Source organism: Schistocerca cancellata, chromosome 8 (assembly GCF_023864275.1).
Source record: "Schistocerca cancellata isolate TAMUIC-IGC-003103 chromosome 8, iqSchCanc2.1, whole genome shotgun sequence".
In the NCBI taxonomy this organism is placed as follows: Eukaryota; Metazoa; Arthropoda; class Insecta; order Orthoptera; family Acrididae; genus Schistocerca; species Schistocerca cancellata.
This window is the reverse complement of record NC_064633.1, coordinates 161,980,082-161,998,780: the sequence shown is the minus strand read 5'-3', so window position 1 is coordinate 161,998,780 and position 18,699 is coordinate 161,980,082. Positions and strand designations below refer to the sequence as shown.

The 18,699-nt window shown below is 41.4% G+C and overlaps 1 protein-coding gene across 1 annotated transcript in view; it reads right to left on the bottom strand.

The window, feature by feature from the left end:
- Positions 1–18,699, bottom strand: part of LOC126094471 (probable cytochrome P450 6a13) — a 97,204-nt gene that overhangs the window by 29,670 nt on the left and 48,835 nt on the right. Inside the window, exons 4-5 of the mRNA XM_049908860.1 lie at positions 16,401–16,525; positions 10,173–10,380 (exon numbers count right to left, since the gene is read on the bottom strand). Coding sequence (XP_049764817.1) covers positions 10,173–10,380; positions 16,401–16,525 — 333 coding nt within the window. The remainder of the gene's footprint in view (positions 1–10,172; positions 10,381–16,400; positions 16,526–18,699) is intronic.

The window sequence follows — 18,699 nt, the reverse complement described above, 5'->3', positions numbered from 1 at the left end:
ATAACAGACAAAAAAAAAATTTTTAAATCATCAGTATGTGTAAAATTATCTGCAATAGCGAACGTATTTTGGCAACATTAGAGGTTTTTCTCCGCAACAGCATCAAAACCAGCCGGTTAGCATAACTAACCAACAATGTAGTCTACAAGGTCAACCAAGCTTTAATGTTTCGCCGCGTGCACGTATAGTCTCAGCTCCAACAAATAGTAACGCACAGCAACGAGGGAATCAGTACGTACAGAAAACACACTATTTCAATTCCTATCGCAATGCGCCGTATAGAAATGACTATCATGACAGACGTAAAAATAATGAGCACAATTTTCAGCGTACATTTAATAACAGTCGATCTTATCAGCAGCAAGAACATCAGCAACAACATATTATCATGAATGTACCAGACAGTAGATATCATCCAGAACGTAATATGTCAGGAAGAAATAATAGAACAGTACAAATAGTTGAAATGCCACAGCATCCTCCTGAAAATAATAACACGTCTGTTAGAGTTTGACTAGATACAGTACAGGTTGCATATTCCAGTAACGTAAGCAATATTTTTGACACACAGAATCTTGTTCACGAAAATGTTATTTGAAACATGCTTTGTTGAATGCACCACTTTTATCTTACCCAGATCTTACCAGAAATTTTTCCATTGCCACCGACAGTTATATCACCGCTTTAGGCGTACATATTTTTCAGGAAATTGAAGAAAATGGCTCTACAGTAATTAAAAACATCGCATTTGCAAGTCGCATTCTATCACCTACTGAACGTAATTATTCTGTCACAGAACTGGAAACATTGTGTTGTTTGGGCTTTCACGAGATTTCGGCACTTTCTTTATGGAAGACATACCACCGTTTACACAGACCATAGAGCAATACAATTTTTACTTTCGGCTAAATTTACACACGACAGATTAAGTAGATGGAAACTTTATTTACAGGAATTTAATTTTACAATTGTTCATATTCCCGGCACACAAAGTATTGTAGCAGACACACTATCTTGTTCTCTCGGCAACAATCAGCAAGACATCGCAACCAACTTCTGCAAAGCAAATTTCAGCGTCATGTACATTCAACAAGTTGCATTTGAAAATTTTATTTCGTCGTCATTGCAGGACATAGCACAAGAGCAGAGTAAAGACAACGTATGGAAAGAAATTAAACACCTTTGGCAAGACAGGAATAATGTTACCATTAGAAACCATTACATTATACGGCATAATATTCTGTTTCGCTGCTCTCACCCTGACAGCAACAATTGGTTATTATGCATTCCTGACGAACTTGTTAACAAATTAATCTGGTACACTCATTTAAGTTACGCACATTACGGAGCCAGAAAATGTTTTCTTATACTGAGACAGAACTGTTATTTTACGAACATGGAGAAACGTATTCGACGAGTTTTAGCGTCATGTAAAATCTGCCAGAAAGCTAAGTCAGACACAACTTCACATATTTCTCCATTACATCCCATTATACCTGTTAAATTGAGACATATGGCAGCTGTAGACATTTTTGGTCCAATTCCCAGAACTAATAGAGGTTATTGCTACATCTTTGTCGCTGTTGAACTCACTTCAAAATTTGTTACCTTCACTCCGTTACGCAAAGCTACTGCTAAAACTGTTTCGAAAGCATTCGTAAAACATTTTTTATTTCATGTAGGGCATATGTTGAAAGTAATTTCCGACAATGGACCACAGTTTCGATCTGCTATATGGACACGTATGTTACGAGCTAGAAACATTTCTCCGATATATATATCCAGGTACCATGCTTCTTCGAACCCTTGTGAACGATTAATGAAAGAAATTGGTAAACTGTGTAGAATATACTGCCATAAAAGACATATTGATTGGGACACACACATACACTCGTTCCAGGATGTAATGAATTCCATACCAAATGAATCCACTATGCTATCTCCGTCTGTTATACTGAAAAATGTTGAAGAACCTAACAAAATTAAAGAATTAGTAAACTTTCCTACATCTCGTCGACTATGACACCATGAAATAATTGACATTGCGCTGAACAACATCAAACGTGCCGCAGAGCGCCGGAGAAGACAACATAAACAGGTTTGTACACGCCGAGACTTTCACGTTGGACAGAAGATATTAGTACGTACACACTATTTATCCAACAGAGGAAAGAGTAGATGCAGTAAGTTTGAGGTTCTATACGCAGGTCCATATCGGATTCGCAGCATTCCTCACCCCAATGTTGTACACGTCGAAACTGTGAGAACCAGAAAATCGAAAGGAAACTACCACTGGTCAAACGTCAAACATTTTATTGAATGAAGATACTTTATGGTTTAACATGCTATAATGCCATTTGCTAATTTTATGATCACTTACGCAATTATATTCACATGACTACTTACTGATGATTATCGTATGTTTTCTTAGCAAGTTCCCGGCAAGGTAAGGTTAGCAGGTCGCTTTTCTTGTCGTTACACATCAGACCGTGCATATTTTTCCAGATAAACTTACGTATCTTATGAATGATTATGCAATTTTATCTAGTGACATATTAATTTTATTAAATTATCTCTCCATTAAAGTCTTCAATTCTCGCCTCTATTAACTACACAACATACAAGCTGAACACAAAGAAGGTCACATTTCTTGTCATCATTTTTTTATGTATGTATGATTGTTTTCCTGTTTTGTTTGTATGCACTATGAAATATTTAAGATATAACAAACACCAGTTGACTTTAACATTTTTGCCCTATGCTATCTCAACATCGTGACTATTTTACATTTTTTTGCTGCTACATTGTGATACACGGTGTACATTTTTGCCTCTGAACACTATGTTTTTGACATATTAAGTTTTCTGTCATGTTATGCTGTATGCTTAATTATGTTACCATAAACCAGTCATTATTTAGTGAGTATATGATTTAAATGCAAGACATTAATCTTTGTTCATCATTTTCAGAAAGAAATAACGTATAAAGGAAATAAATTAAACATAAATGGGAATTTCACCTACGGAATAAACGAAAGAAGATGCAAAAACCTTATGAGGAAGAGTAAATGGATCAGAATTAACAAGCATTAACAAGAATATACTATACACATCGTAGAATAGCAGTCTTAATTAATTTTTTCTTTCAGAATACGAGGCGATTGATGCGGGCTGTCAGACAGAACTACACATCTTAGTTTTAGTGATGAATTATGCTAGAGATAAGGAATAGTTGTATAATGAGTAATGAAGTGATTTTTTGCAGATGATAATCAATGCTGATGAATAATGATGAAGAATATGCTACTATGGATAATGAAGTTTTTCTTTACAGGTGATGATGATAATGGAGTTATGATAATATAGATAATGAAGTGATGGATAATGAATTTTTTTCTTTACAGATGAGGATGATGTTGAAGTTTATGTATTTATGCTATGTAGTTATTTAAGTATTTGTTGCAATTCGTTTTGACAGTATGTGTTATATTGCATAGTAGGGTGACTGAAGGTTTTGGAAAGGACAGCTAGGGAACACATTTTATACACGTTTCACTACCTGTTAATTCGAAGTTCACTACTTTTCAGCATAATATGCGTTTCTTCTTTCAGCTCAATAATCCATTTTGTATTTTTTCCAGGAGAAGCTTTTCATGATACTTACTAAACCTGTTACTTATTAAACGTGTTCTAGTACTTGCATTTTTTTTACCCAGTTGTGCCTATCATTTATGAATGTGATCACATATACTCTATTTGTTTCATAACCTTGCTACAGCTGACTCATGACGAATGATGTTACACATCTTCATTTGCAGCAATAACTCAAAAGCAAACAAAGTAATTACCAGTCCCAAATAATGCTACTAGTTTAAGAGAGTTATGAATAATACTGATCAGCTCTGAATAGTATGTCACTTCAATAATGACTTCAAAGAATAATACCAAAAAAAATGCCACTGTTTATTATAATAAGATTACTTATAATGCCTGTGATTACTAATTGTGTATAATGCTATGCCAATAATTAACTCGTTTTGAATAATGACTTGTGTAGAATAAAAGAAAAAAGGAAAAAATGCTTTGTAACTGGCCAATGAATGCCACTGATTATTGTAATAAGATGGCCGATGAGTGCCAATGATTAGTATGACCAAATGAATTTTGTAATACTATAATGACTTCTGATGGTAATTAGGCAATGAGTGCCAATGTTCTCTGTAAATGATTTGTAATTAAGCAATGAATGCCAATGTTCTCTGTAAATGACTTCTGATGATAATTAGGCAATGAGTGCCAATGTTGTCTGTAAATGGTTTGTAATTAGGCAATGAATGGTTCTCTGTAAATGACTTGTGATAGTTTGCAATTAGGCCATGAGTGCCAATATTCTCTGTAAAACGACGCATGAATATTATTCTGTAATATTACATACATGGTACAGAAATGTTCAATAACTAGGCAATGAGTGCCACCAACTACTAATGTAATTCTCAGTGAAGACTAGTATGTAACTTAGTGTCCTTCACCTTCTTGCCTAACTACCCTGAATTACTGCAATATCCGTTTGTCCTGTATATCCTCTAGATCATGGGGCACTATATTTGGTTTTGCACTAATTCTACGTTGGTGTACCTTACAAGAACGTGGTGTTGACACGACATGCTGTCCACCACTGTAAGCGATGGAGATGTTATTATGGTCCCACTGTTTGGTGTACCTAATGTACTGCTAAAATGATAACATGGAATATTACTACGACATTTCAGTGTCTTGGCTACGCTGATAAATACTTCTGGGAAAAGAACTGCAGATTGTTTCACTTGGTGTTGTGCTACAGTAGAAAGATATGGACTTTCAGTGCAGCTGCGTGCAACCTTAAGTGCTACAACCTTCCCTTTCCTATCGTAATTCTTGAAATATAGTGAAAATCATTTTTTTGCTAATATGTTCTGAACTTCAGTACATGTGCACTAATGTCATTTGTCAAGAGATTTGTACTCATTATGTCCATTTGTTGCGAAGACTTTGAAGAATTTTTCAGTGCATGTGCACTTATGTCATGTGTTAATATGTTTTGTGCTGAACGTCAGTAAGTGTTCACTTTTGTCATTTATCAATATGATTTGTATATACATTTTTCTGATTTTCTGATACGTTCTGTACTCATTGTATATATATATATTTGTCATTGTCTAATATGTTTTGTACTTGGTGCATGTGCACCATATTTACTTCATGCTCTACATCTGAATATTCTCTAATTGTAAAGTAAATTAATTAAGAAAAAATTTGTTGCTCATGGCAAGTCCAAATGACTCACCATCGCTGCCAAATTTTTGCCCCCCCCAGTGGAGGGTTATGAAACGCGTACGTTTCATATGTATTCATTACCAGCGATGGCGAGGAATGACAGAATCTCTGACCAGAGAGTTATTTATCGTTGCTAGTCTGCGCTTGACCGCGCGAGAGTTCAGTTCGAGAGCAGTAGCGCGCGGGAGTCGTAGTTGTGTGTGAGGAGTCGGCGGGCGTCGACGTGTGTCTCTGGTCACGGTTCTGGACGAGGTATATTGTTATAGAAGGTAATGAAGCAGCATTGCGCTCAGCTAATAACATATGTTAATTGTAATTAATTTGTTCAAGAATTGCCCCAATAATAATTTTCTTTTAAAGTAATTGTTTTAAACAAAAGATTCATTTCAAGTCAAGTAATACTTCCTATGCATTCCCTCCAAGAATTAAAATTAAACATGGGCCAGCATTGCACGGAGCTGTGCCGAAAAACAAGAGCAGATATTGATGGAGTTTACTGATGTAAGAATTTTGGTTTTTGTGTTCAGGTTTAATTGTTGCACAGGGGTGAGGGTCAGCGCCGCTGCCTTTATAAAATTTGTCAGGTTTAATTATTTGTGTTCAGATGTTACAGTGAGTTCATGGTTCATTGTTTAATTAACATTATTGAGGATTTTACGAGCAATGTTCATTTCTTAGCGTTAATTCTGTTTGGGAGTTTAGATTTTTAGTTCATTCACATTGACTTCTTATTTTTGCGGGGAGGTTACACTTGGCTCATTTTTATTATTCACTTTTGTGGGAAGACACCATATGGCACACGTTTACATTATCCATTGCCATTTAATTTCACACGGGGAGGTTACAACACGCATGATGACCATTCAAAAAGATCTATCACAATCTATGATTTGCTTAGTATCTAAAACGAATTTCTTTGAAAATGTAGCGATTTATTCTCGCCTGGTTTGTTAACCAATTGTAACTTAAAGAGAAGTGTCATGAGTGGCGAATTTTGAATAAAACCTACATGTTTCTCTTGTTGCCATATTACAATATCCTTCTTTTGCCAAAACGCAGCTACGTTTACACAGTCTCATCTCACTTACGTGTTGTACAGACACAATTGTGACAGAATTCTGAAACTGTGGTTTATTAAGTTTATTGAGTGAGGAACTGAGGAAACGCTAAGTCAGTATCTGATGAAAAAGAACACCCTCGGTACAAATTAAACGTGTAAGTCGTCACCTGCGTTGTTCCAAAACCCATAGCATTCCTCATTTCAACAGACATCGATGGCCCTTCATCGCCTTTTATCGAAAAACTCAGTGGTTGGTGGAGTAACACGGTAGGTAATTAAGTTTTTCGTGATAACTATATGGCAAAATACTCTCCTATTTGCATGCTATCATTTACTAAAATCTCATTTCGATATCTCAAACCGTTCTTGAAATATTAGAAATACGTTGACTAATTCACTCTGGCTTTATCAATGGCAAATCACAAATGAGTGTTCTACATCAAATGAGTCATCTCGAGATTGGCGACAGACAGAGATCTCCATCCAATTCTAAAGAAGAATTCAGTATGTTAGCTGAATTTCATACGTAGCAACATATTATGTAACATCCACCAAACACAAAATCATCGCGACCCCTATTTTTCATTGTACACTTTTTTAGAATTTCGCGCAGTATCTTACTTCCACAGAAATATCACAACTATGACCATTAACGAAATGATGGGCCCATCATCATCAACCTGACATACAAAGCTATAAGTAAGGCAAAAATGAATTTATTTTACTGAATAGTTTCTGTAAAATCGTTCGAGAAAGATTGCAGGGCGTGCCCCGATTCTGTCATTGCCGACAGGACGAAAGGTAGGAAACATTCATGCCATTCGCTTCTGAACAAACGAATGAACTCGCCCAGCGCTTTTGACGAAAACTGGCCACTGCGCCAACGATGACAGAGAAACCAAGTGTTCCAGGCTCTGTTAGCTGGAGTCATGTGTAAGACATGAACGGGTTGGCTCGCTGTTAGTAGCACTACACGTTTCGGTGTAGACAATGCTGAATGAGATCTTATTTGTTCACCAAGTACGTAAATACTAATGTACCGTGACTCTGCGTACAATGCACAGCAGATTGCGTAAAAATGAAGTTGTTTTAATATGTATAGTATACAAATTTTGTTGTCTGTTTCAACTTTGTTAACTGCTTGAATAGCGTGTGATTCAATGGTCGAACATTTATTTAGAGAGCCATTCAGAAACTAAGGCCCGATCGGTCGCGAAATGGAAACCAATGACTTATCTGCAACGCTTAGCTGCACCTTCCGGCTGCTTCTCTACATAATCGCCGCTCCGACACAGACATTTGGTGTAGCATTGTAGCAACTTTCCAATACACTCGACATAGAAGACAGCCGCCTCTGTTTTCCACCAGTTATCTACGCTGGTCAACAGCTCGTTGTCTGTGCCAAAATGTTGTCTTCACAGCCAGCGGATCGAGTGAACAGAGATGAAACTCAGGGGAAGTCCATTACGGGCTGTATTGTGGGTGACAAAGCACTTCCGATCGAAAACACTGCAGGAGCATCTTCATTGCCCAGCAGAATGCGGCCAAGAATTGTCGTGAAGAAGGAAACGCACGACAGTTATGCTCGCTGCATGACATCAGGTGAAATCTCTTTCCAGGCCCTCATACCTGGCGAGAGACACTGTTTTCTAGGCACCTTTACGTGCTTACTGTGAGCTCGGAGCTGAAAAGAGGGATGTGATTCGGTCGACGGGCATACTAGAAAACTGTCCAAGACAGACATGTATGCAAGCTTCTTCGGATTTTCACCGTGGTTTCCATTTTGCATCCAATCGGACCTTATTTTCCGAACAGCCCTCGTATATCAGTTTAAAAGGGTTTACAGTTTTAAGTGGTAATTTATTTCATTTAAGTACAGCTGTTGGCAGACCTGCACATTAAATTGGACTTCTCAGTCGGTAGTTAGAGAGCCTTAGCTCACTCACTAGTAACATTCATTACAGCCTCACGCCAAGAGAACAGTCAACGTGGCCTAATTGCCGTCACTGCACTGGAACATCTATCGAGACACCTCGGTGGTGGACAGTCAGAACTTTTGTGTTTACTGCCTTGACTTAGTAGAATACAGCTATGGCCCCTCGCATGCGCTGTCTGGACCTGGTAGATTACAGCTATGGCACCTCACATGCTATAGAATCAAAGTACAAATTTGAACAGGCGAGTGTTGGGTTGGGTTGTTTGGGGGAGGAGACCAAACAGCGAGGTCATCGGTCTCATTGGATTAGGGAAGGATGGGGAAGGAAGTCGGCCATGCCCTTTCAAAGGAACTGTGATGTGCGTAGTGTAAGACCTTCAGTACACACACCATCAGATTATTTGACTTGTCGCTCTAATGAAGTAGGCGAGCGTCAGCAATATGTCTCGTGGTCTTATTGTGGCGTGTTTATCTTCTGCCGTTAGGTCAGACGATAGAAATGCCACTTGCACGCTTAGAGTAGCAGATTGACGATGACCAACTTTAATCTGAACTTAATTAATTTTCACACATATTTATTAAAATAATAAAAATCATAGATATTACGTAACTTCATTCTGGGTGCTGTTTACAATTGACAATCTGAAGTTTCTTTGGTCTTGGTACGTTAATCTTATTCTCACATATCTCTGATACTTGACAAAGTATCTATACATTTCTCTTCATGGCTATGTACAGGAATATGATAATCTTATTAGGCGCAGACTGAAACTTGACAGTAGATTGGTACAGACTAAAGCAGACTGATGCAGACTGGTGCAGACCGACTAATCGGAGGTCTGTACACTCGTTATAATACCTCGCGCGTTCAGATATCACTGCGCGAGTGTGATCCGCGAGGAGAAAAGGTTCTACGTTAGCAGCAATCTCATTGGCTGCGTTACATATTAATACGCGGATCGGCGGAAGCAGAATTTGGTCCGTCTCTAAGACAGCACCATCTCGTAGTGCGGAGAAGGACGAGCGCTGCGCCTGCGCTGTTGTGCTTAGCGGCGCGCGCTCTAGTGGGAAAGTTGTGTACGCGCTGACTACGCGGAACTATGTACACAACAGGAACCATCCCAGCATTTACCTGGAGCGATTTAGGGAAATCACGGAAAACCTAAATCAGGATGGCCGGACGCGGGATTGAAGCGTGCCGGCCGTGGTGGCCGAGCGGGTCTAGGCGCTTCAGTCTGGAACCGCGCGACCGCTATGGTCGCAGGTTCGAATCCTACCTCGGGCCCGAGCACGGGGTCCCGGGTTCGATTCCCGGCGGGGTCAGGGATTTTCACCTGCCTCGAGATGACTGGGTGTTTGTGTTGTCCTCATCATTTCATCATCATCCAGGAAAGTGGCGAAATTGGATTGAGCAAAGATTGGGCAATTGTACGGGCGCTGATAACCACGCAGTTGAGCGCCCCACAAACCAAACATCATCATCATCATCTACCTCAGGCATGGATGTGGTCCCCCCGAATGCGAGTCCAGTGTGCTAACCACTGCGTCACCTCGCTCAGTAACACACGAATGTAATCGATAGCAATATCGAGGAGAGAATACGCAGGAAGGACGCTACGACGCTGATTGCGAAGGACATTGCTACTTGTTTGCGTCAGGATGCAGAGGTTTATTAGTTTCCGAAACAATTAGTGACTGCCTTTGCTGTATTGTATCTGCTATATTAATCTCATACTTATTAGCAATTGAATTTTTACAGTATTTTGTCAGATAAGAAAGTTCTACCGACGAACGGATGACGACTTCATGTCAATAGATATGGCAGAGGACCGAATTGGCAGAAAAAAAACTGCAGATAACCTACCTGAGACGGAACAGACCTCCCAGGAAAGGGAACATGGTGGCCAGGCTGAAGGAGGCGGCACTCAGCGTCTCCGGGGCGAGTATCTTGCGGAGCTCGGCCAGCATGTCGGACCTGGAGTCGTCGAGCGCACCCCCCCTGATGCCCATGGCGCACGAGGACACCACGTCGGTCGTGTAGCGCATGCACAGCTCCCGTGCCTCGAGCTCTCCTGGAAGCAGAGTGAGCAGGGTGCACGGAACGTGAATAACGTGCTGCGTGAAACCTCCTCTGGACAGGACAAACAGTTGGTTTGTCATTAATAAAGGAATGGTGGCATATAATTCCAGTATTATTGTCGTCGATAGACTTTGAGATTTTTCTTTTCTATAGCTGTCTGCCTTTTCTGCTCGTCGTTATGTATCACAACAATGGGGTATCAATAGCTTACACTTGAACAATTTCACACAAAACTTTTGTATGAATATTTCAATGTGCATGTTTCAATTGCAGTTCCTTCACATTTATTTACTTAGACTAAATGAATATAATAAAATGAAATAAAAATAGACTAAAATGAACAACGGAATTTTAAAGTAAAATAATGTTTGTTTTGATGTGATTGTCCAGCTTTGACTTTTATGGTTCTTCAATTAGTAGACAGATAGTAATACTTTGTTTCGCATTTGTGTGGAGAAGTGTATAAGTGGACATGGCGTTGTGAAAATAATACAGTCTCGCAGTAGTATAGTTTTCGGCAGTAGATATATTAATTGTGCATATTTATGAATTACATTTTAATGTTTCCGTGGTGATCTGTGGGAGAGCTTCTTTGACTAAAAACCAGAACGTCCTGGATCTCCGTTTCGATTCTGGCAAGAGTTTAAATTTGGAATTAAAAAATCAACAATAATGGCAGCTGAGGACATCCACTGTAAGGAGTCACCCATATTCTGCCTATGGCGCTGTCAAAGGGAGCGGAGGATAGGAGAGTCGCCCAGGGCGCCCTCTTATCCTTGGGACTGGGAAACTCATTCTAAAATTGGAAGAACAAGCAATGATGAACGGCATGAGGATGGGGAAGATGGTAGAAACCACTGCTTAAATACACACATGATGTGTAGCGACAGGATATGTGGCCTGCAATTGAAAGAAAGCATCATGGGGACCCTTTCATTGACAAAATATTCCGGATTGGCCTCCCATTAGGATTTCCAGCGGGGAACTACCACGAGGGAGGTAACAATGAGAAAAAGAAAGCATCATCAACGAAAGGGTAACATTCTAAGAGACGCAGCCTGAACTGACAAAAGTCTAAATGTGTTACAGACACTACAAAATCTGAAAGAGAAAAATGCGAGAGCTCTACTGTCAGGTAGTGGGGATCAATGAAGAAACAGAAAGAAGACAAGGATTGCAGGTCAGATGAATACTGGGTATTGTGAACAGCAGCAGAAGATGGTGCAATGAGAGTAAGTTTTGTTATCAACAAGAACTTGGGGCTGACAATCACTGTGAACAATTAAGGAATAGAACTATTCTCTTTAGAATCGCCCGAATCTCAACCCCAACATCAGTATCTCAGATATAAAAGCCGACGTCTCAAGCAGAAGAAAATTAATGAAGACATTGAATGGGTAACTCTTATGTGGAAGGAGATGAAAATCTAATAATCATGTGGGACTGGAACACTGAATTAGGGAAAGGAACAGAAGATACAGTTACGGAAGATTATGGACGTAGTAGTAAGAATGAAAGAGTAGGAAGACTCACAGAGCTCTGCAATAAATTTCAACTTATAATAGCGAATATCAAGAGGAAGAGACATATTTGGAACAACACAAGATACCAACTGCAGCACATTTTCGTAAGACAGATTCCAAAATCAGAGGCTGGTTTGTAAAGTGTACCTGGGAGCACATATAGACTCAGAAAAAAATTTAGTATCGATGCCTAGAGTGAAGTGACGTTTAAGAGAAACGCCAGGAAAAGTCAATGTTTAAAGAAATGCAACACTGAAGAATTGAGAATTGACGACGTACATTAGAAGCCCTGTGACGCCGTAGACTCTGAGATAATGAGTACCAAAGCAGACATTTCTGTAGAACCCGAATGGACATCTCTAAAAAGAGCCATCACACAAGTTGTACACACAACACGGGTAACAGGAGACATACTTCAACTGATCAACGAAAGAAGTTCAAAATTTTTCAGGCACAAGGTAATACATATCATACAGAAATAAAATAAATAAGAAGTGCAGGGAAGCTATGGTGAAGAGGTTGCAGTAGAAATGTGAAAAAAATCGAGAAGGAAATGGTTATTGGAAGGACAGAATCGTCATATAGAAAACCCAAAACAACTTTCCGTGAAATAAAAAGTAAAGTAGTCGACATTAAGAGTGGTTCAGGAATTCCACTGTTAAATGTAGAGGAGAAGACTAACATGTGACAAGGGTACACTCTACGAGATGCAGGAACTGTCTACTAATGTGATAAAAGAAGAGAAAGGAGTCGATTTGGAATATATAGGAGCTCCAGTGTTAAAGTCATAGTTTCACAGAGCTTTGGTACACTAGCGAAGAACTAAGTTAGACTGAAGGGTTTACATTCCATTGGAATTTCTAAAACTCACTGGGGCAAGTACCAACAAAACGACCATTCAAGTTGATGTGCAGTGTCTATGAGCCTGAAGACATAGCATCAGACTTTCGGAAAGATCTCATCCAAACAATCCCGAAGACAGCAATAGGCAAATGCAAGAACTATAGTACAATCAGGTTAACAACTCATGCATCCAAGTAGCTGAAAAGAATAATATACCTAACAACGGGAAAGAATACTGAGAATTTGTTCAATGACGCCGCGCCTGGCTTTAGGAAAGGCAAACGTACCACAGAGGTAGTTCTCCGTTGCACTTGAGAAAGGAGAGAATACTTTTTAAGAAAATAAAGGCACTTTCTTGGGAACTAGAAAAATTTCCCAACAATGGTAAATGATTCCAGAACGAAATGTTCACTCTGCAGCGAAGTGTGCGCTCATATGAAACTTCCTGGCAGGTTAAAACTGAGACTCAAATTTGAGACCTTGGACTTTCGAGGGCAAGATGCGACTGTGGACTGTGAAACAGTGGTGCATGATGTTTGAAATTCTCTGGATGATTGATATTAGCTATGGGGAAAGACGCGTAATATACACTACTGGCCATTAAAATTGATACACCACGAAGATGACGTGCTACAGACGCGAAATTTAACAGACAGGGAGAAGATAATGTGATATGCAAATGATTAGCTTTTCAGAGCATTCACAAAAGGTTGGCGCCGGCGGCAACACCTACAACGTGCTGGTATGAGGAATGTTTCCAACCGATTTCTCATACACAAACAGCACTTGACCGGCGTTGCCTGGTGAAACGTTGTTGTGATGCCTCGTGTAAGGAGGAGAAATGCGTGCCATCACGTTTCCGATTTTGATAAAGGTCGGATTGTAGCCTATCGCGATTGCGGTTTATCGTATCGCGACATTGCTGCTCGCGGTGGTCGAGATCCAATGACCGTTAGCAGAATATGGAATCGGTGGGTTCAGGAGGGTAATACGGAACGCCGTGCTGGATCCCAACGGCCTCGTATCACTAGCAGTCGAGATGATAGGCATCTTATCCGCATGGCTGTAACGGATCGTGCAGCCACGTCTCGATCACTGAGTCAACAGATGGGGACGTTTGCAAGACGACAACCATCTGCACGAACAGTTCGACGACGTTTGCAGCAGCATGGGCTATCAGCTCGGAGACCATGACTGCGGTTACCCTTGACGCTGCATCACAGACAGGAGCGCCTGCGATGGTGTACTCGACGACGAACCTGGGTGCACGAATGGCAAAACGTCATTTTTTCGGATGAATCCAGGTTCTGTTTACAGCATCACGATGGTCGCATCTGTGTTTGGCGACATCGCGGTGAACACACATTGGAAGCTTGTATTCGTCATCGCCATACTGGCGTATCACTCGGCGTGATGGTATGGGGTGCCATTGGTTACACGTATCGGTCACCTCTTGTTCGCATTGACGGCACTTTGAACAGTGGACGTTACATTTCAGATGTGTTACGACCCGTGGCTCTACCCTTCAGTCGATCCCTGCGAAACCCTACATTTCAGAAGGGTAATGCACGGCCGCATGTTGCAGGTCCTGTACAGGCCTTTCTGGATACAGAAAATGTTCGACTGCTGCCCTGGCCAGCACATTCTCCAGATCTCTCACCAACTGAAAACGTCTGGTCAATGGTGGGCGGACAACTGGCTCGTCACAATACGCCAGTCACTACTCTTGATGAACTGTGGTATCGAGCTGAAGCTGCATGTGCAGCTCTACCTGTACACGCCATCCAAGCTCTGTCTGATTCAATGCCCAGGCGTATCACGGCCGTTATTACGGCCAGAGGTGGTTGTTCTGGGTTCTGATTTCTCAGGATCTATGCACCCAAATTGCGTGAAAATGTAATCACATGTCAGTTCTAGTATAATATAGTTGTCCAATGAATACCCGTTTATCATCTGCATTTATTCTTGGTGTAGCAATTTTAATGGCCAGTAGTGTACAATATGTACAAGAACCGAGAGGAACAATAAGAATGAAAGACCAAGAAAGAAGCGCTCGGATTAGAAAAGCGATGCAGTCTTTCTCCTGTACTGTCCTGTTTGTCTGTTGAAAAAAGAATGACAGAAATAAAAGAAAGTTTTAGGAGTAGGGCTAAAATTTTGAGTGAAAGAATATCAATGATAAGTTTCCGTGATGAAATTGCTGTCACAGTGCCTGTCGAAAGGAATCAACAGACTAATGACGACAAAATATGAACTGATAGTAAACCAAAAAAAGTTTTAAAGTACTAAGGAGTAGCAGAACTAAGATTAGCAATCAAGTTAACATCAACATTTCAGACCACGAAGTAGACCAAGCGAGAGTGCCCTGCTAACTTGTCCGCAGCTCGTGGTCGTGCGGTAGCGTTCTCGCTTTGCATGCCCGGGTTCCCGGGTTCGATTCCCGGCGGGGTCAGGGATTTTCGCTGTCTCGTGATAACTGGGTGTTGTGTGATGTCCTTAGGTTAGTTAGGTTTAAGTAGTTCTAAGTTCTAGGGGACTGATGACCATAGATGTTAAGTCCCATAGTGCTCAGAGCCATTTTTTTCTGCTACCTTGGAAGCAAAATAACGCATGACGGGCGAAGCAAGCAAGTTCATTCGTGACACATAGGATAAATATTAATTTTCAATATAGTGTGCCTGGAAGTCTTTGGTTACCTTTTTACTTACTGTGAGTAATTCCGTTGAGTTTTGGAATAATGCACCATTTTCGCTATTGGAGTAGCCAAAATTTAATGGGAACTTAATGAAGAAGATTTGTAGTGACTAGCACAATATGTCATAGTCAACTCAGTGTTGGACTGCAACGACACATTCAGAGTTATCTCAGAAACTGGGAGGCCCATGTTTTCTGGACCGTTCCCGTCTCTATCATGATATACTCTCACGCGTTCCAGTTTTCGTGACAGATCATAATATACTCTGCATGAAATGTGCTGCGTCTTATACATATGGATGTAAATATTTAGTTGTTTTTTCACCTATGTTATTTACCACTACTAATTTTTCCAAAATTATAAATAATCCGAGAAGATATATTATGAAAATTTATGTAAAATCTATGGCACCAACTATTTCAGTGCAAGAAACAGTTTTTCTTCTGCTGAGTGACAGTTGTTTACCTCTTTATTGATTTTATTGATATATTATGAAAATTTATGTAAAATCTATGGCACCAACTATTTCAGTGCAAGAAACAGTTTTTCTTCTGCTGAGTGACAGTTGTTTACCTCTTTATTGATTTACACTGCAACTTTTATGCAGCCAGTCAGCTCGTCCTATGTAGATTTAGATACTGAAAAGTAAATGAATAATTTTCAATCGGCTGCACTTTTTTTAAAACATCAAAACATCAAATCGTATAATCATCTTGTATATGCAGGAAATTTTTCCGACCTTTCGTTGGTGTTTAGTATAAGGGTAACTGGTTCTTCAGGGAATGATATAACGATATTATCTAAGTTGACTAATGAGAAGTGAGCAGTCATTCAAAAGTTGCAAAACCATCTGACTGTTTTATGAAGTGCCGGGCAATTATTGGCACCATTGTCGCCACTAACTGCCAGCAGCCTAAGCGATCGAGCGTACTGTGGAGAGGCGGTGGTTACCTCTACTCCCTTCCTTCTGCAGCACCTGCACCAGGTCGTCGCACACCTCCTTCATCAGCAGGAACATCGGCTTCAGGCGGCTCGCCGTGAAGGATGGACTCAGCTGCGAGCGTAGCTTCCTCCACCTGTGGGCAGAGTCAACGTCAGGTGTTTCTGTGAAAACTTTTACTCTGGACAAATAACTTACCAATAGTAGTAGCTGCCTGCCACTGTTGGCACATCACCACCTGACCTAGTGTCACTTCTGAATTTCTATCTCTTGTGACGTTACAAGATCGCACATCTGGCTCGATTACCCTAAATTAAAATACACTCCTGGAAATTGAAATAAGAACACCGTGAATTCATTGTCCCAGGAAGGGGAAACTTTATTGACACATTCCTGGGGTCAGATACATCACATGATCACACTGACAGAACCACAGGCACATAGACACAGGCAACAGAGCATGCACAATGTCGGCACTAGTACAGTGTATATCCACCTTTCACAGCCATGCAGGCTGCTATTCTCCCATGGAGACGATCGTAGAGATGCTGGATGTAGTCCTGTGGAAGGGCTTGCCATGCCATTTCCACCTGGCGCCTCAGTTGGACCAGCGTTCGTGCTGGACGTGCAGACCGCGTGAGACGACGCTTCATCCAGTCCCAAACATGCTCAATGGGGGACAGATCCGGAGATCTTGCTGGCCAGGGTAGTTGACTTACACCTTCTAGAGCACGTTGGGTGGCACAAGATACATGCGGACGTGCATTGTCCTGTTGGAACAGCAAGTTCCCTTGCCGGTCTAGGAATGGTAGAACGATGGGTTCGATGACGGTTTGGATGTACCGTGCACTATTCAGTGTCCCCTCGACGATCACCAGTGGTGTACGGCCAGTGTAGGAGATCGCTCCCCACACCATGATTCCGGGTGTTGGCCCTGTGTGCCTCGGTCGTATGCAGTCCTGATTGTGGCGCTCACCTGCACGGCGCCAAACACGCATACGACCATCATTGGCACCAAGGCAGAAGCGACTCTCATCGCTGAAGACGACACGTCTCCATTCGTCCCTCCATTCACGCCTGTCGCGACACCACTGGAGGCGGGCTGCACGATGTTGGGGCGTGAGCGGAAGACGGCCTAACGGTGTGCGGGACCGTAGCCCAGCTTCATGGAGACGGTTGCGAATGGTCCTCGCCGATACCCCAGGAGCAACAGTGTCCCTAATTTGCTGGGAAGTGGCGGTGCGGTCCCCTACGGCACTGCGTAGGATCCTACGGTCTTGGTGTGCATCCGTGCATCGCTGCGGTCCGGTCCCAGGTCGACGGGCACGTGCACCTTCCGCCGACCACTGGCGACAACATCGATGTACTGTGGAGACCTCACGCCCCACGTGTTGAGCAATTCGGCGGTACGTCCACCCGGCCTCCCGCATGCCCACTATACGCCCTCGCTCAAAGTCCGTCAACTGCACATACGGTTCACGTCCACGCTGTCGCGGCATGCTACCAGTGTTAAAGACTGCGATGGAGCTCCGTATGCCACGGCAAACTGTCTGACACTGACGGCGGCGGTGCACAAATGCTGCGCAGCTAGCGCCATTCGACGGCCAACACCGCGGTTCCTGGTGTGTCCGCTGTGCCGTGCGTGTGATCATTGCTTGTACAGCCCTCTCGCAGTGTCCGGAGCAAATATGGTGGGTCTGACACACCGGTGTCAATGTGTTCTTTTTTCCATTTCCAGGAGTGTATATACACTACACAAAAGAATTAAAGGGTCACTTTTTTGAAATCCCATCATGTTCCCTCATTGCGAGACAGAGGTTTGAAATTTGGCTCAAAGATGCCTACAACACTCATCTGTTAGTTAGTTTCATGTTCCGCGAATCATTTTCACGACAAATCGTTATGATGTGGAACAAGTCATATAGAAATTCTTCTTCGAAATAGGAGCTGCCAAGGAGAAAATTTTTTGCTTTGTTTTGAAATGTTACTTTGTTGTCTGACACACATTTTATGTCTCTGGGTAAGTTATCAAAAATTTTAGTTGCACCACTGTGCACTCCTTTTTGTGCTAAAGAAAACCTCAACGTGGAGTAATGAATGTCATTTTCCCTTCTGGTACGGCAAATATGTACATCATTGTTTATTTTGAGCTGCAGTAGTTATTTACAGCAATTTTCATGAGGGAATAAGTATACTGTGAATCAGTAGTCAGAATGCCCAACTCCTTAAACAGATGTCTACAAGATGGTCATGGGTGAGCACCACATATTATTCTTGCGGCACTTTTCTGCGCAATGAAGACTTTCTTTC